The sequence below is a fragment of the Macrotis lagotis genome, chromosome 1 (genome assembly GCF_037893015.1).
Source record: "Macrotis lagotis isolate mMagLag1 chromosome 1, bilby.v1.9.chrom.fasta, whole genome shotgun sequence".
Lineage (NCBI taxonomy): Eukaryota > Metazoa > Chordata > Mammalia > Peramelemorphia > Peramelidae > Macrotis > Macrotis lagotis.
In genome coordinates, this window is record NC_133658.1 from 332,140,417 (window position 1) to 332,160,402 (window position 19,986).

Consider the following 19,986-nt stretch of genomic DNA (forward strand, 5'->3'; position numbering starts at 1 on the left):
GGGAAGCCTGGAAGGATTTGCATGAACTGATGCTGAGTGAGATAAGCAGAACCAGAAGATCACTGTACACCCTAACAGCAACATGGGGGTGATGATCAACCTTAATGGACTTGTTCATTCCATCAGTGCAACAATCAGGCACAATTTGGGGGTATCTGCGATGGAGAATGCCATCTGTATCCAGTGAAAGAATTATGGAGTTTGAACAAAGACCAAAGACTATAATCTTTAATTTAAAAAAAAAAAAACTTGTTATCTCATTATGTAATTTTGCTATCTCTTATACTTTATTTTTCTTCCTTAAGGAAATGATTTTTCTCTCATCACATTCAGCTTAGATCAATGTATACCATGGAAACAATGTAAAGATTAACAGACTGCCTTCCGTTGGGGGGTGGGGAGACATAAGAAAGATTAGGGGGGAAATTGTAAAACAAAATAAAATCTTTCTTTTATTTTAAAAAAAGAAATAACAACATTGGCTGTGATTTTTTGTTAAGTTTTTGCTAGGCAATGGGGTTAAATGGCTTGCCCAAGGCCACACAGCTAGGTAATTTTAAGTATCTGAGACGGGATCTGAACTCAGGTATTCCTGACGCCAGGGCCAGTGCTCTAACCTCTGTACCACCTAGCCACCCTGGCTGTGATTTTTTGAAGGAGGAGATTAGGGAAAAGAAAACCTGAGGAATGATTGCTCTTTTGATATTAGGATTCATTCTTGTCATTTTGTATATATAAAAAACACTTTAAAAGATTTCATAATTTCAACACTACATTTCAGCTAAGAGAATCTTTTAAATTTACCAACTTATTTTGGTATATAAACCACAATTATAATAAATAGGTGACATATTTCTACAGTACTTTTCAGTTTACAAAGTACTTTCTTCTAAGAATCAGTGTTGAATGATGCACAAAGATTTTTATTTCTATTTTGGATATGAGAGACCTGGATCCCAGAAAAGTAAAATTAATTGCAAACATGACCACGACAGAGGAACAAAGAAGTCAAGTTCTCCAGATTTTAAGTCTAGTATTCTTTCTCTTCCAGCAAATTGCCACTTTGGGTATTGGGGAGCACATGGGACTTCTTTATGCAATGGTTCATATGGCTACAAGATCCCCAGAGAAAAATCTGCTCTTAAGTTCATGCTATATTCCCTTGGCTGTGGATATCTACCCCATAAGATCAAAAGTGAAGAAAAATAAATTGCCACACAATTGTCAGGAAAGAGATTATTTTACTACAATCCAAATTAAGCTTTAGCTCCAAGGCTAGGATCCATTTGAATATATTAAAAAAAAGACATTTCCCAATTTTTAGATGTCTGCTCCCCCCCCCCAAAATTCACTTAAATTAAAAAAATATTAAAGTTATTGTACTAGGTGCTAAGAACATAAAAACAAATATAACAATAAACTCCTACTCATAAGAATCTTATATACTCTAAAGGGGAAAAAGGGAAATATGTAAATAACTGTAATAAAAGGAAGAGTAACAGTAAAGAAGAGGTCCCAGAGAAAATGCTGTGATAAATTTAAGGAGATAAATTTAATTAACTTTCATTCATTTTAATCAAATGGAAGTAGGGAAAAAGGTGGACTTTTCAAGGAATGGGGGGATATGATGGCATGAGTAAGGTATAGAGACAGGCAAACTGAATAGAATGACAGGAAAAAAATGTATTCCTGCTTCATCTACTACTTAGGTTCAAAGGTCAGTATCCGAACAAAGATTAGAATAATCTAAGAATAATTAATAATTAATAATTATTAAAACAATTGCTTTAAAATTAATTTAATTTTAAAAAATAATTTAAAATCAATCAAAACTACAATTTTATTATAATAAATAATAAACCAAAAAATTTTTTTTCCAAAACTTTTTCTCTTTTCCAGACTACCACATTTCTATATTCTAGCAACTCCCAAATAACCATCTACTTAGTTTGAGATCAGTGGAGGGAATATTCACACCGATAAAAATGCAGAGCTTTAAAGGAAATAATTATTACCTACCCCTCTGTAGCAGGGTATGCTTTAGAAGACTAAAATATTGGAATAGTGTGTTTGTGAGCATACACATATGTGTGAATATATTCTCTGGGAGCCTACTTGGACAAAAAATAAAATTATATTGAAAACTACTGCAATATATAACACTACTTCTTTTAGTAGTAAACCCTCTCTAGATCCTTTTTTTAAAGAAGTTCAATATGCAAATCAATTCTATTTTTATAACAGTAGCGAATATTTTAAAGAACAATAATAGACAATGAAATTTTTGCTGCTGTGGAGGTCACAAAAGGACTGTTGAAAAAACAGGAACTTACAACTCGGTATTCTCTTTGCTTTTCGGGGAGAAGGACAGGGAAAAATTCTCTCCTTTAGCCCTAGAATTCCTCCATTTAAAAACAAAGTGATACCTGAGAAAGCGCAGGCTAGGTACTTCTTAATTCCTTCTTCTGTTTCATCTGAACTTCCCTCTCTGACAGTTGAATTTCTGTAAGAAACCTGAGGCTCAGGAACTTCCTATAGCTTCAGACCACATTCTCAAAAGAGAAGGAGCAGCCAGTGACGTTCTGTCCAATCACCAACTGCCTCTGTGGGCTGGTTTCTATTCTCTTTGCTTTAAATCACAACACAGGAAGTTGGGGAAGGGCCAATGAAGCTCTGGGTTTGCATCAGAGCTCAGCTTACCAAGAAGCTAGTCAGAGAGGAGCTGGCTTCTTTTTGTTTAGATGAACGAAATAGTCTTAACACAAAAATGAATAAAGATGTTTTATATCTGCTCATGGGAGGTCCAGGCCTCTTGTCAAACTCTATTAGTTAAAATACATTTTACTTTCCAAATGTAGCTTTTTCTTTAACAACAACAACAAAAAGTTCTGATGCCTACTGAAAACCTAGATATACTGTGACCTAATTTTAAAATGATTAATCTCTTTAAGCCTTATTAAGAAACTATTCATATTTTTACAAGGGTATAAGTATAGTGCCAGTGACAGACTAAGCCTGACACCCAAAGACAGCTTAGTTAAATATGAAAATGCTCATCATGAGGTTGGATCCAAGGTTGACAAAATTTTTTTCCTAACCACAACTTTCTCCCCATTTTATTTTGCTATTTTATTCTTAACTTAAACATGAAAATAAATGAGTATTTCAAAATGCACAACAAAACACAAAAAGAAGAAAATCTTATGTGAAAGCGTGAATTTCTATTTCTATTCAATTAATTGCCCTAAACCTCGCCACACATATATCTAATATAGCTATCTTAAATTCCACACTTTTGTTTGAAAATTTTTCTGCTTGTTTCCCTTCTAAATATCCTTTTGTTCATTCTCTCTCTCTCTCTCTCTCTCTCTCTCTCTCTCTCTCTCTCTAGGTTTTTGCAAGGCAAATGGGTTAAGTGGCTTGCCCAAGGCCACACAGCTAGGTAATTATTAAGTGTCTGAGGCTGGATTTGAACTCAGGTACTACTGATTCCAGGGCTAGTGCTCTATCCACTGCACCACCCAGCCGCCCCCCTTTTGTTCTCTTGTGTGCATTTAAAAAATATTTCAGAAATTCTTTTTTTTTTATTTGGGGCGGAGACATCATTATTGCTAACTTCGCTTCCTCTCCCCCCAAGTTCCCCTTCCCCTCAATCAAAAACAGAAAGAGAAAAAAACAAATAAACATTCAAGACAAATAAGCTTAGTCAAGCAAAACACACCCATACTGTGATCTTGTCCAAAAATATATGTCCCTTTTGGACCTTGAATTCATCACCTCTCTGTCACAAAATTTATAACACATCTTAAGTCCTATGGAGACATGATTTATTAATGAGTTCATACAGAGAACAAGACCATAAACCAGGGCTTCTGGATTCATGCATTCTACTATGCTTTCATGGAATGTCATTATTTAACTGAATTTTGACATTTTAGACTTTGTAACAGATCTGTATTTGTTTGAACAAAAGCAAGGGCTCAGCTAGCTTATATGCAGCCCACTTACACAGGCTTGCTTATAGTTGCATGGATACATCATTCTAATAAAAGTTATTCCTCTATGCCCAAATTCATCACACTTCAGATGTCTTATTTTCTATAAAATCTAAGCATTTATTAGAATCCCTGAAAATGATTACATTTGGTATTGTCACTTGCATCACATTTATTAAGTACTTTCTGTGTATACAACACTGTAGTAGATAATGGAAAAGATTAAGTGTTTAGATATTATGTAGCTATATGGCATATAGATAAATATATGAATATATATATATATATATATAAATGTATATGTCCTTCATTCTTGAAGAAGACCATGACATCAGGGAGGTGATTCCATGATAAGCACATGAGTTAAATTTCAGTGAGGGGATGCTATGCTAAGTCACCAAGCCTCACTTTCTCCTCCTTGGGTCCAGAGGCCACATATGGATCAGAATGACTGGAGAATGACCTTGGATGGAGGCAATCAGGGTTAAGTGACTTGCCCAAGGTCACACAGCTATTAAATGTCTTGAAGCTGGATTCAGACTCCTGTCCTCCTGACTCCAAGGCCAGTGCTCTATCCACTATATTTAAGTATGGTACTTAGTGATAGATATAAAATGTGACATTCAAGGACCAGCTTAGTTAGATATGAAAATGTTCATCATCAGACTGAATCCAGCGTGATAAAAATTTTTTCCAAAGCACAACTTTCCTTCCTTTTTATTTTGCTATTTTATTCTGAACTTAAACATGAAAATAGGTGAGCATTTCCATATACCCAACATAACACAAAGAGGATTTTATGCGAAATAGTGAATTTTTATTTTATATTGCTTGCTTTAAAAATAAATAAATATACATACACATACGTATAAATAAATTTCACACTTCCCTTTCAAACTTTACTGCTTGTCTGTGCTTCCCTCTTTTTTTTACTCTTCTGTGCATTTAAAAAAATGTTTCAGTAGCTCTCTTTTTTGAGGGAGCATCACTATTGCTAATTTCTCTTTTCCCCTACAAGTATGCAGACATGTCCCTTTATAAATAGATAAATCTATATAGTTAAATATGTATTATATAGATAAATAATAGTACAATCACAGTTAACTATAAGTCACAATATTATGCAAAAAGCATGACAGAGAGGTACAAACAATATGCTATGTGAGGCCTGAAGGGGAAGGTTGGGATTCCCACTGGGTGATCAGGGAAGCTTCATAAAGACATGGGTACTTGAGATAGTTTTTAAAAGATGGCTATAGTAAGTCTTAGAATATTGTTAGTATTTGGAACACTAGAGCTGTGAGGGAGCCTCAGATCATAAAATCCTTCTGTTTCTCTGCCATCTCATCTCTACCATTTTACCTCATATAGAAGAGGATGGAGGAGAAAGAAAAACAAAAGTCAGTGAAATGGGGCTTTGGAGGGTATCTCAAGTATCAAGTTGTATCACATAAACATAATATTTAGAAGAAGAGATCCTAGAACACAGAATGGAAGAAAAGGAATATTAGAATGTAAAATGTTAGAATCCAGAATATAGAATGTCAAGCCAGAAGGGCCCTTAGAAATCAGCTGATGCAATTCTTTAATTTTCCAGCTAAGCATATCAAGATCCAGGGTAGTTACTGTTTTGACTGTAGTAATTAAATCTATTATGCACTAAATTTATTTCTTTTCTTTTTTTATAGGCATTTCTTTCTTTTTTTTTTAAGAAAGATTTTATTTATTTTGAGTTTTACAATTTTTCCCCTAATCTTGCTTGCCTTTCCCCACCCCTCACAGAAGGCAGTCTGTTATTCTTTACATTGCTTCCATCACTAAATTTATTTCTTAATATACCCTGAGCACCCACACTCACAAATAGCGAAAAGTTAAAGTCTATAAGTAAATTTATGAGTTTACTACAAAAGTAATATAGATATTTGGGTTGCTATCAAGTATTATTAATAGAATCATTAACTTACACATTTTGGGTCTGTGGGACCTAGATTATCTATAGCACTTTCTGTATCCTTTATATCCATCTCTTTTTTTGTTATTTCTTTTCTCTGCTTCTCCATCTGCATGTCTAGATTCGTTGATTCCTGTCGTAACTGATTTAGGAGTTGTATCTTGCCACTTAGTTGTTTGAGAAGAACTCCTTTTTCTGTTTCAGAAATCTAAAAAATAAATGTAGACAAAAGCAAATTAAAAAATCCCATATGTCTAACAAAACATGGAGAGAAAACAATGACTTACAATTTAAAGCAATGAATTTTGTAATGTAACAAAAACGTTAGAAATTCCACCAAAGGGGGGGGCAGAGGGTTTTTAGTAATAAAGCCATATTCAGTCTTAGGTGGCTCTCAGTGTAACCTTTCTGTCTCTCTTTACATAAACACAAAATGCACTGGGATTGTGATAATTCTTCAAATAGAGACAGAATAAAATAACTTTTCTTTCTTTCTTACCACACCAAAGTTCAGAAAAGCTAGATGTTTCATTAAAAACAGGCAAAAGGGGCAGCTAGGTGGCACAGTGGATAAAGCACTGACCCTGGAGTCAGGAGTACCTGGGTTCAAATCCGGTCTCAGACACTTACTAATTACCTAGCTGTGTGGCCTTGGGCAAGCCACTTAACCCTATTTGCCTTGCAAAAAAAAAAAACCTAAAAAAAAACAGGCAAAAAGGGCACCTGGTGACATTTTATCTGAAATCAAATCTACTCCAGCAATCTTCTACTACTGGGAACTCATATTTTCTACAGTGCTTTAAAGTTTGCAATGAACTTCCCTCATAAGTCTGTGATGTAGTATATAACAAGTATTATTATCCCTCATTTTATGGACAAGGAAATAGCTAGGGAATGTTGGTGCCAGGTTTAGAACTCAGAGCTTCTTGGGATATCATGTCTAGCAGTCTTTAATGAGAAGAGTTTGACTTTAAAGAAAAAAAGAGGTTGGAACAATGGTTGAAATGCTGAAAAGAATCTTAGGAAAAAGAACAGAGAAGACCATATCACTTCTTATTTGCTTCAAAACCCTTTAGTATTGTGGTTTTTATAATATGCATCTAACTTTAATTGTTCACAATAGGATCAAGATTGGGGTAAGCAAGCTAAGAAACTAAAAGTGTGCACAAGGAATGGTTTTTAATATTACTTATTATAAAAATACATTTATCATGTCAGAAAATTCTATTCTTCCTGTTCTGTACTTATTTAGTGGCAAATGAATTTCTAGGTGTTAAAAAGTAGAGGCTCAAAAATAATGCACATGTATGTTATGATATTCAAGATACACAGATGTTTTGTCTGGTTTGATTGACTTTTTAATCTTCTTAAAAAACCTCTCTGCTCTTTTGTCTTGTATTGTACACATTATCATGGATCCTTTGTGAACCCTCAGAATCCTTGTTTATGCTATTATGGAGACATTAGATAGGAAATCATTCTCCTTTGTCCCTATATTAAAGCCAATCATCATCCATACATTAAAAACTTGTCATCTAGAGAACTGTACTTGAAAGAACCTGGAAGTTGGATTTTTTTTAAAGAGGCTATATATATATATAAAACAAATTCTATTTATCTGTGTTAAAATACTCTTTTAAGTTGATGCCTTTTCCTATATTGTTGCTGGGCTCTTACATACTTTTTTCAGTTTTATGGCTTCTTCCAGTTGTTTAAATTCTTCTGTTGCTTTTAAAATGTTCTGCTCAGCCTTTGCCATTTCATTATGCAGTTCTTTCAATTGGATTTGGGCTGCAAAGGAAGCAAAGAAAAAATGGAACTTGACTACTATCAAATTCATACCCTCTGCAACTTAACTCCCTCTTTCTGTCACACTGAAATCATTTGCTCAGGTGGAAAAGAGTTAACTGCAAAACATATTAGAAATAAAAGTAACTTTTCATCTTTCTCTTACAATTTAGGATCATTTAACTATAAGGACCATTAGAGAAAATTATCAAGCCTGATTCCCATGTTTTACAGAAGAACAAAGACTCAGATAAGATTTCCAAAGTCTCATAACTAATCAATGCCAGAACCAAGGTTTAAACCATACTAATAATAATTCACATTTATATAGCACCTTTTGGTTTATAAAGATCTTTCTCTACAATACCCTGTGATCTAGGTAGTATAATGTCATCTATTCTATTTTACAGAAAAAGAAAATGAGTCTAAGAACAATTAAGGAACTTGCTCAGGATTTCATAACTGTTGTTATCAGGATATGAACTCAGTTTCCTGATTTTTTTCAACTATTTTATATCTTGACCTCTCTCAACATCAAGTTGGGGCCTGGGGCAAAGCTATTTCATCTAATAAGGAAGGGAAAAAATAAATTCCTTCAGGTCTCCATAAATAGTTTTTCACCACTAGCCAATAGACCTCCTGCCTACACCAGTTCCACAGTGCCACTTGTTCCCAGGGTATGGGCAATAATTAAAAATATCTATCTTAGTTGGAACCTAGCTCCCCTCCCTTCTGAGAATGTGTGAAACACTACTATCCAACAGCTGGGCAAACTGTTTCCTGCTCTTCTCCAGAGTTTCTACCTAGGAGTAGAGAAAACCACTTTCCTCTAAGAACTATTCCTTGTTTATCCTCTATCCATTTACACCTTACCTCCCCTCTACTGCTAACTGGTTATTAACAAACAGCCCTTTATGTCAAGCTTCTTCCTTCCAATGACAGAAACACAGTTGTTCTCTGAAGTGAATATATCCTTGGTCACTCTTCTCCAGTACTAGATGGATCTTGTTCCATGCTTTACAATTCTCTGGGCCAGGAAGAGAATACTCCTTGCTTTGTTTGTTTGTTTGTTTTTGTTTGCAAGACAGTGGGGTTAAGTGACTTGCCCAAGGTCACACAGCTAGGTAATTATTATGTGTCTGAGGCCACATTTAAACTCAGGTACTCCTGACTCCAGGGCCAGTGCTCTATCTACTGCACCACCTAGCCACCCCCTCTATTTGGTTTTAAAAATCCATCATAATCTGGCTCTAGATTCCCTTTCCAGTTTATCTCACTCTCACTTATAGACTTTATGTTCTAGCCAAACTACCATGTTTGCTATTTTTCACATATGGCATTATACTTCGATATTCTCTGGCTTTGCCAGGCTGACCCTAATACTGGGGAAAACCTATCTCCTTAGCTCTAACTGAATCTTTAGTCCCATGGGAATTCAAATCAAATACTATTTCCTATAGAAGTCTTTCTTTGTTCAACTTCTCCCCTATTTGGTAGTGTCCTGCTCTATATGAGTTTCTTAATTTAATTTTCTATGCATGCACTCTTGAATGCAGGGGTTGGGGGTTTTTGGTTGTTGTTACTGATGTTGTTTGCTACTTGACATAGTACTTGGTACACAGTAGGCTCTTAATTTTTGGTAAACTGAAACAAATTTATTTCTCAAATGAGTTATTTTATGGTGTATGCTAAAACAATGAATATTATTTATATGAATCAAAGCAAAGCTACATCCTTTGAACTAGAAATATAACATCAATTTAATTCAATAAATCCCATAATCATTTATATGGAATCAACTGAACATTACTACACTAAGAACAAGAAAATAGAGATAGATAAGATAGAATCTGAGTCTTCACAGAACATTAGAGTATGTTTATTTAATATTATTATTTATAATAATAATTATTTAATAACATTAGATATGAGACAACCTATATACAAATATCAACAAAATAAAAGTGTATAATAGAGACAAAAACCAAGAGATGTATAATATATGGAGGCTGAGGAGAGCAATGGTCATTACTTACTGGGTAACTGCTTATTAGGATGAGAATAGTCATTACTTACTAGGATTGGAGAGAGACAAGGGAAAATTTATTTTTTTCCTTTTATTTTTTTTTTTTTAGTTTTAGCAAAGCAATGAGGGTTAAGTGGCTTGCCCAAGACCACACAGTAAGTAATTATTAAGTGTCTAATGCCGGATTTGAACTCAGGTGCTCCAGACTCCAGGGCTGGTGCTCTATCCACTGTGCTACCTAGCCGCCCCCAAAGGGAAAATTTCTTAAGGAGGGAGAGTATGAGTAGAGCCTAAAAGGATGGATAGGATTTCAAAAGACCACAATGATAGGGGAAGTACTCTAGGCATAAGAAGTGTGTAAGCCAGTCATGTCAAACATACAGCCCATGACACTCCCAAATGACATCAGAACTATATTAAAACGCAACTGGGAAATATTTAGCAAAATAAAAAATATATAGTAAAAACAGATAATGGTAATATGTGGCTTTCTAAATCAATATATAGTCTGCAGGAATCATTATGTTTGACTTAGTGGCCCCTATTTCTCTCTGAGTTTGACACTACTGGTATAAGCAAAAGCAAGGGGTGATACTTAAGAGAACTGATTCTGATTGATGCTCCCAAATTCTCTTGTTGAATAACTGTGCTATAACACCCATTTTGGAGGATAAAGATAACAAAAAGAGAGGTACACAATAATGCCCAACATTTTGATGATTTTTTTTTCTCTAGTAGCATAACTAACCCTATGAAAAAAGGAAATACTTTGTACTGGATCCAGAAGACTACGTCTAAAGTACTAATCCACTAAAGTACTAAATCCACTAAAGAAGTATCCACTAAAGTACCAAATCCACTATCCTTTAATACAAAACCAAATACATTTGTTTTCTCCTTAATCTGCCCAGCACAGGACCCCAGGTAAAATTTTCCTAAATCCACACACACTTCTTTTCAAGAACCTTCAATGGCTACATGATAAAATAAAATCTCTTTGTCCTGGTATCAAAGGCCCCATGGAACTTTCTAGTTATTTCACAATATTTTCCCCTCTCTAAACTCCAGTCACACAGGACTAATTGCTATTCTTCAAACACCTCCTCACTCTCTTTCACCTAAGAGCATTTGTTTACACCATTCCATATGACTTGATCCACTCCTACATCTCTAACTACTAAAATTCTGATACTTCTTCAATACCCAGTCAAATTATACCTCTTCCAAGAAGACCTTTTTCGATTTCCCCAGCTATAGTTGATTTTGCCTTCCTCTGATCCTTTATAGCATTCTCCCTATATGGTATGTGCATATATATATATATATATATATATATATATATGTATGTATACATATATATATACTAGAATATAAAACATGGAAGGAAGGTTGTGATCTACACAAATGAAGGGAAGAGCCACACTGATAAGAAAAAAATCCACCGAGGATGTAAAATGTTATTTATGGGGGTAACTAGGTGGTGCAGTGGATAGAGTACCAGTCCTGAAGTAAGGACGACCTGAGTTCAAATGGCCTCAGACACTTAATAATTAAAATAAAAAATATATTATTTATGAATACCCCATCTTCCCTATTAGATTATAAACTCAGTGATGGCAAGGACAGCATTTTATTCATCTTTTTGTTACCCCCCACTGCCTAGCACATTTTTCTGCATGTAGCAATCACTTTAGTTTTTTAAATGAGTGAATGAAAATAAAGAATCAATTAAAGAATTAGGAAACAAAAAGTTAGATTAAATAAACTTTTTATGTTTTTAAAAGGGAAAAAATTAAAAAAATAGATTTACCTGCATTTATTTTGTTTTCTTTATCTTTTAGGAGTAAATCCAATGCTTCAGCATGTTTTAATATGACTTGCTCATTTCCAAATTCTTTATAAAGTTCCATTTTTTGAATCTGTATTGGTTGGGTGTTATCAACAATATAACTTTCAGTGGTGTACATATTTCTTTTATATCTGGATTTACCAATATAAGGACTTTCACCTGGGGCATCATAAATTTCAGCAAACTACAAAAGTAAATTTATTATATTATTATGCAATACATGATTTCATAAGGAAATTCAAATCAGTAAAACATCATTTTATTACTGGGTTAAAAAGAATCACAGCATTGCATGAATTTGTAAAATTTATAAAAATACCAAATATTAGTACTGCTAGGAATTGGTAAGATATCACAGCAGGGAATACAGGAAATGGAAGAATTCTCAGAACAAAGTTTTAAAACACAAAACAATTTTAAGGCTGAGAGGGATGTTAAAACATAGAATGAAGAGGTTCTTAAAGCATAGAACATTATAGCTAGAAGGAACTTAGAGATCATCAAGTTCAATTTCTATTAAAGCCCTGTCTAATTTGTCATTTTACAAGTGAGGGACTCAAGGTCTAAAGAAATTTAATGACCTACTCAAGGTTAGAAATTAGAATAATGTTGAATAAAAATGTTTGAATCCTGATTTAATACACATTTGATTGATTCACAGAAATGCAAAAAGTTGTTAAATGACTTACCTCTGGTGGATAATAATTTAGTGGCTCAAACTTGGCATCAATTTTATAAAAAGCCAATTCTTGTTCTAGTTCATACTGTTTTTGGCAAGCACGAGTGAGTTCCATCGTCTTCTGTTTTAACTATTATCCCAATTTTGGGTATAAAGCAAAATATTGAATCAATAAATTAGCAACCAGATCCAATGTGATTTTAATAAAAGCCAGTAATGGATGCATGTGCGCATGTGCACATGCATGTGCGCACACACACACACACACAAACACTAAAAGATCATGACAATTAATATACCACACCTACCATTTCTTAAGAGGTCACATATAAGAGATCATGTGAATGATATGTTTATGAATATGCTGTACTGAATTCTATAATAATATTTCACTTAGCCAAACACTAAAAGTTCTACCCATTATTTTTAAAAACTGACTCACTAGATCCTCATTTTTTGGAATTAAATAATTTTTAATCTTTAATTCCCATTAAAGATAGTGATATTATAAGAAAAAAGGAATTGGTCCTATTTCTATTGGGTTATCTTTAGTGATACCTTTGATATTAAGCATTTAGAATCTAATTTTGTCAAGCTATGGATCATAATGTTAAGCTCACAATTTTATAAAATTTGGTAGTTAAAGTAGTTTCCTTACCACAACCCTATGAAGTAATGAGGACAAGTATCTAAATTCCTTCTTTAGAAATGATCAAACTGAGGTTCATAGAGAGACATTGCCCAACACTGACAGTAAATGGTAGGACCAATACTCAAACTCAAGATTTCCTGATTCAAATCTAATATTTTTCCCATTAGACCATGTTTCTTGATGTAACAGCAAGTTATATGCTATAGGTTATATATATATATGTATATATGTATACACATATACATATATATACATACATATGTATATATACGCATATATGTACATATATATGTATGTTTCTGATGGAACAGCAAGTTATATCAAATTAATTCATGATAGTTTTGTATTTCCACTATATTTCGAAACAGTTTAGCAATATTAGCAATAGATTTAGCAATAGATTCCAAAGATCTATTATGTGTTTTGGGGGCTCATTTCTGAAGGAAGTCAGATACCAAAAAGAGAACAAACATGCTTGGAAAATCTAAACACTATTAAAAATAATTATAATACATGCATATTCACATACTAGTTCCCAAAATAGTACTACAGGAAACACTAAAAATCAATTAAGTCAAATGATATGTGATATGCAAAATTACACATAGCCATGGGTAATGTAGAATACAGTCATCTCTTGATATTCTATAGCAATGAGAGTTTACATAAATTATCTCATTTGATCCTTACAATTCCTACCATCTGTGAAGTGCGCCCAGAGAGGAAAAATGACTTGCTACAAGTCATACAAACATCCTAGATAAGATGGTTATAGATAAACCTCTTTTAAGAATGTTTTTGTGATACTTTCCTTTACCAGATGAACCAATGATGGATTTTTTGCACAATAGTAGTTAAGTCATGGAATCAAGAGAGCTAATGCTCAGTATGACCCTGAGGCTGGTGAGAAAAGCTAAGGATAAAAAAAGAGGATTTTTTAAAGCTACATTGGGAAAAATAGGATAGGCAAAGGAGGGATGGGAAGATGATAATAAATGATAGAGAAATGCAGAAAAGTGAAACTTTTGTTTTCTTTCCCAAGAATGATTTTGAGATATTGGAAAGGATGGGAGAAAGGGGTATGGGGTGGGGGAATGCTTGTAGAGAGTTAACAACAGAAATAAGCAGGGAGATATCAAGAAAGCATCTGGCTACCTAGGAAGAGTTCAAGTCAAAATAAATGGCATCTTAGAATGCTGGAGAAACTGGTAGATGTCATCATTAAGCTGTCATTAGTGATCTCTGAAATGTCATAGAGAATGAAAGAGGTTGAGAAGGACAAATGTTATCAAAATGAGGTCTGCATAAGATAAGCCAGTGAGTTTGAATTTAATTCCTGGCAAAATTCTAGAATCTGAGATGAGCTCCAATTAACCCTATGACTCTCATGCATGGACCTAGTTGTTTGTTTGTTGTTTCACTTATTAGAATGTGATCTCCTTAAGGGCAGAGACTGCTTTTTTCTTTATTTGTATCCAAGTCCTGAGCAGTGCCTAGCACAGAGTACACATGGATTCATCAATACCTGGTAGTTTTAGAATACCTTCATTTCTTTTTGGATAGGACTATTAAGGGAGAGATAAGAATAGTGCTATATATATAATTTGACTGGTCTTGACAATGCATTTGATGGAAATATATGGACTAGGTAATAGTAGTTAGTTGGTTTAGGAAATGGTTGAAAGGCCTAAGCTAAACAAAGTCATTCATGGTCAATATCAAGTTGGAAGGACATCCCAAGTAGTGAGCCTCAGTGAATGGTGCTTATACTTGCATATACTTAATACTTTTATACCTGTGGCATGGATGATATACTTATCACATTTGTAGATGACAGCAAACTGATGTGAAAAGCTCCTCTTTTAGACTATGAAGGGTTATAGCTATGCCCTTCTTACGAGCAAAAAGAAGTGACAAGCTAAGTTCATAAAGCTAATAAGCATTATAAATTCTTTTGATGCTCAAATGTGGGCTCTTTTCACTGCACCATATTGAAAGGCATAAAGAAACAAAAGGAACTAGATAGCCTAAAAATTAGGTAAAAAGAATTACCAGCTCCTAGAATAATCATGAGTTGACTGTATTTAATATGTTGAAACTGCCTCACTTCTCTCTCTTTAACTAGTATCATAGGAATTAGAGGTGAAGGGAACCTTAGAAAACATTAAGTTCAAACCTCTCATTTTACAGAGGAGATGCAAAGAGAAGTTGTGACTTTCCTGTGGTCACAGGGGGTAAACAGCGGAGTGAGGCTATAAGTACAGAGCTCTTTCTATCATGCCAAGTTACTCCAAAGCACACATTCATTTCAAAACATACAAACAATCCTACAAAAAGCAGACAAGCAGAACGTAATATGTAAGCAATTGATTTAATATCAATTTTCATGCAAACAAATTCCATGTGGTAAGCATTTCAGCCAAGAGAGACTACCTGTAATGAGGAAGATAGAATCGGTAGAAAATGATCTGCCATAAACCAAGATACCAGCTAAAGGAACAAAAAAGTTAACAAAATTATGTCATAAAATTTCATGAGTTGAAAGGGTTCTTAGAGATCATTATATATAATTCCTTCATTTTACAGAAGCAAAAACTGAGGCCCAGAAAAGCAAGTGACTTGTCCACAATCATAGAGAAAGTTATGAGGCACAAAGTAGCAATAAGAACCGATTTATCTTAATTCTAACCCTAGCACTATTGCATTAACTTTATTTCTTTTATTATAATTTAAAAAAAATTGTTTTAATCCCAATTATTTCTAAATAAAATTCATATTAAGGGACCTGATAAATACCAGGAAGATACCAGGTTTCTCCATTGTGTTCTGCTCAGTTCCCCAAAGTCAACTCTTCCCTGTAGCTTAGTTATAACCCCTAATAAAAAACTTGTTTCTCAAGTGGATTAATGAAACAAAGGCAGAGAAGAAGACTAAAAAGCTAAGTATCTATGTTTCAAATGATGTCCTCCAAATGACTTATTCTGATAATGGCTGAATGAACAGGGAAAGTAATAATAATAATAATAATGATGATAAATAAGATAGTAATAATAACAGTCATAATTTATATAGTGCTTGCTATGGGCTAGGCACAATTATTATCTCATTTCATCCTCATAATCACTCTGGGTGATGGGCACTATTATTATCATCCTCATTTTATGAATGAAGAAACTAACTCAAACCAAGGTTAAGTGACTTGTCCAGAGTCACACAGCTAACACAAGTCTGAGGCCACATTTAAACTCTAATATTCCTTACTCCAGGTCCAGTGCTCTATCCATTGTACCACCTAGCTGCCCTAATAACTAGAAAGGGATACAGGTGTTAAAAGAGCAAGAAATTAAGCATTTCAGTGCTACCTGCCAAGCTTGAACTGGTAAAGCAGAGTTAGTGGTAGGTGATGCTTAGCCCAGCCTTTATGCTCTAACTCAAATGCTAACACCTACAAGAAGTCTGCCCTGCTCCTCAAGTTAGAAATGATCTTTGCTGCCTCCAATCTCACAGCATTCTATACTTGTTTAATTCTCTTACATAATCTCTTCTTTCTTATGGTCACTGAATGGTTTGTGCATGTTTTCTCCAGTTAGACTATATGCTCACAATAGCAGGATGTCTATGGTTCCCATTAGAAGATACTTCATTAATGTCTGGTCTGTGAATAAATGTTGTATCTTTCCTACAGCTTCATTCACGGTAGACAGTAAATATCTAAGGTCCAAGACTTTGTGACAAATGATACAAAAGCCAAACAGTCTTACTGAGAAGAATACGTACAACATGAGGAGTTTAAGCTACACTTGAAGAATGGCCAAAGGGCCCAGTCCAGGCCTTGTTACAGAGGCCCAAGACCTAGAAAGAAAGCCCACTGGCCATGATGAGAAAGGGTCAGAATCTACATACCAATTCGCTCTTGGTGCTGAGGTCACTCTGAAGCTCCTTGTAGTTGTGTTTGTGCTGGGCAGCTTCCTCTTTCAGAGATCGGTTTACTTCATTCTGATTTTTCATTTCTTCCAGGAATTGAACTTGTTTCTTCTTTAGATCTTCTGCTTCTTTTGTCTTCTTTTCCAAGTCTCTTTCCAGTCGTTCTATCTCCTCTGTTAATAAAAATAAAACTGTCACTTCCATTTCTCCTTCATCTTCTTGAGGGGAAGCATGATGCAGTGGGAGACTTTGGCACATCTTAACAAGAAGATTTGAGCAGATCTTCTCTTGTAGAGACTCTGTTTATGCTGATGTAAAACAGAGTGACCATGTTATCTGTCCTAACAGAGGGTTTAGAAGGAAGCATTGAGAAAACTTTAAAATCCTTTCTGAAACATCAGCTATTTAAGGCTTTATCCTGTATACTGTTTTGCAAGATTAACTTCACAGTGCAATATATTAAACAAAATATCATGTATTTTTAGAGCTTTACAGTTATATAGCACTTTATTCAGATAACAAAGTCACTATGAATTTAGTTCCATGATAGGCTACTATGGAGAAAACAAATTCAGAAAGTAGAGTGGTTTATTTGTCCAAGATCAAACATATAATTGACTAAATGGAAGCATCAAGCATTAAACTCAGATCTTTTCATTGCAAATCTAGTGCCATTTTTCTTTTAACACATCACATTAGCCTCCTAACATAGTACTATTTTCTATGAAAATTATTTATTATTGGGAAATGCATAATAAAATGTATTTTTAAAAAAGTCTTTTCTGAAAATTTCTTCCAGAAGCTTAGACTTTGACTTAGAAATTCTGTCACCTTGGGGCAGCTGGAGGTACAGTGGATAGAACACTGGCCCTGAAGTCAGGAGGACCTGAGTTCAGATCTGACCTCAGACACTTAGCTCTGTAATCTCGGGCAAGTCACTTAACCCCATTTCCTTGCCCTCCTCCCCACCCAAAAAAGAAATTGTTTCCTTACCTAAATCAAATCTATCAAGAGATTCCTGCCTGTCCCGACTTGTCACTGGCTGATTATCTAAACTTTCCAGGGATCTGAGGTGAAAAATGGTATATAGGTGGTAATGAGGAAGCTCTGCAACTGGATTGCCTTCCAGAACAAGAGAACTTAAATCACTGAGTGACTTCAACTTGCTTACTTCCTGGAGCTGGGGGAAAAAAAAAAAACACAGATTAGAGCTCCATGAAAAACAGATAAAATGCATCAAAGAAGCAAAAAAAATAAAAGTAAATACTTCTTCATATAACAGGGACTTCTCAAACTTTTACCTCCAGGAAACCAAAGCTAAGAGAAATTAAATAACTTTGCAAAATTAATTAGTCAACAAGGCCAATACTCAAACCTTAGGCTACTGATTCTCAAGCCAATTCAGTTCCCTAGTGTGAGCCTCTGGTCTCACATTCGTAAGGCAAGGAGATTGAATTAAATGATATGGAATGTCTCTTTCAGTTAAAATACTTTATATTCTCCTAACTCTAAATTTTAATGTTTTATTGAAGGAAAGCTCTGTGAATATTTAGAAAGGGAAGAAGAGATCTTGGTGAAGCCACATTTCCTTTTAGAGAACAGATTATGACAGACTAACCTCATTTAAAAAAAAGTTACTAAATCAGAAAAAGCAAAAAAAATGATATAGCTAGACTTTAGCAAAGCATTTAATAAATACTGTTTCTCTCATGCAAATGCTAATGAATAAGATGGAAAGATATGTACTATAATACAGTATAGTTAGGTGAACTGAACCTGGCTGCATAAATAGACCCAAAGGGACCTAAACTTATTAAGGAGTAGATGATAACCTGGAGAATGGTCTAGAGTGGAAGGCACTAGGATATGTTCCAATAAACATTCATCTCTTGTTGAGGTATTATCAACGTATTCATCTTCAGGTACAGGGAAGCACTAGGCCTGCAGTCAGGAAGTCCTGAGTTCAAATCCAGTCTCAAACACTTACTATTTAAGTGACCCTGGGTAAGTCATTTAGCTACTGTCTGTCTGTCTCAGTTTCCTTGACTGTAAATTAAGGATAATAACTTATTATGGTTGTTGCGAAGATCAAATGAGAGAATACTTGTAGAATATGATGTTGCCTGGCACATAAGAAATCCTATGAAAATATTAGCTATAAATTCTTTTTAACTCTTATAATTCTGTTGTTATATTTTATCTTCTGACATTGTATGTTCTACAGTTCCTTCCAGCTCTAACATTCTATGTTCTAGAGAAATAGGGGTAGGTCAAACTAACAGAATAAAAATGATACATTACCAAAATTAATTTATTGAATAAGTGATATAACAAACTCACAAAATACTATTTTATAGAGCTAGGAAAAATAACAAAATTCATATAGAGAAACAAAAGGTCAAAAAAACTCAAAATAATAAAAGAAAAAAGTGGGAAGGAATAGATCTGCTATCATCCATAGCAGATCTCAAATTGTACCACAAAGCAATAATCAAGAAAACTATTTGGTACTGGTTAGAAAAGAGAGATCAACTCATTTCTAAACTATATAGAAAACTGAGTCAAATTCATAAAAATAAGAGCCATTTCCCCAGTTGATAAATGATCAAAAGATATTTCAGATGAGGTATTCAAGCTATCGATAACCAAATAAAAATGCTCTAAATCATTATTTATTAGAGAAATGAAAACTAAAACAACTCTGAATTACCACCCTATATCTAACTATCTATGGCTAATATGACAGAAAAGGAAAATGGCAAATGTTGGAAGGGATATGAGAAAAATGAAACACTGATGCACTGATGAAATTGTGAAGTGTCAACCATTCTGGAGAACAATTTAGAAATATGTCCAAAAGGCTGTAAGATTATGCATGCCCTTTGACCCAACAATACCCCTATTAGGTCTGTGTCCCAAAGAATCAAAAAAAAAAAAAGGAAAAGAGTGTATATGGTCTACACATATGTATAACAGCTCTTTTAACAGTGGCAAAGAATTAGAAACTACAGGGATGTCTATCAACTATGGAATGATGGATCTAAATTGTGGTACATGATAGTGATGGGATAATATTAAACTATAAGAAATGACAAACAAGAAGCTCTCAGGAAAACCTGGAA

General features: G+C 34.2%; 1 protein-coding gene across 2 annotated transcripts in view; it reads right to left on the reverse strand.

Moving 5' to 3' along the window:
• Nucleotides 1–19,986, reverse strand: part of CNTRL (centriolin) — a 97,301-nt gene that overhangs the window by 63,014 nt on the left and 14,301 nt on the right. The window contains exons 6-12 of one of the 2 annotated variants that reach the window (XM_074211687.1): nucleotides 17,858–18,044; nucleotides 16,844–17,037; nucleotides 15,374–15,430; nucleotides 12,299–12,418; nucleotides 11,571–11,793; nucleotides 7,628–7,737; nucleotides 5,960–6,154 (exon numbers count right to left, since the gene is read on the reverse strand). In XM_074211687.1, coding sequence (XP_074067788.1) covers nucleotides 5,960–6,154; nucleotides 7,628–7,737; nucleotides 11,571–11,793; nucleotides 12,299–12,418; nucleotides 15,374–15,430; nucleotides 16,844–17,037; nucleotides 17,858–18,044 — 1,086 coding nt within the window. The remainder of the gene's footprint in view (nucleotides 1–5,959; nucleotides 6,155–7,627; nucleotides 7,738–11,570; nucleotides 11,794–12,298; nucleotides 12,419–15,373; nucleotides 15,431–16,843; nucleotides 17,038–17,857; nucleotides 18,045–19,986) is intronic. The other variant, XM_074211688.1, reaches the window with a different exon arrangement.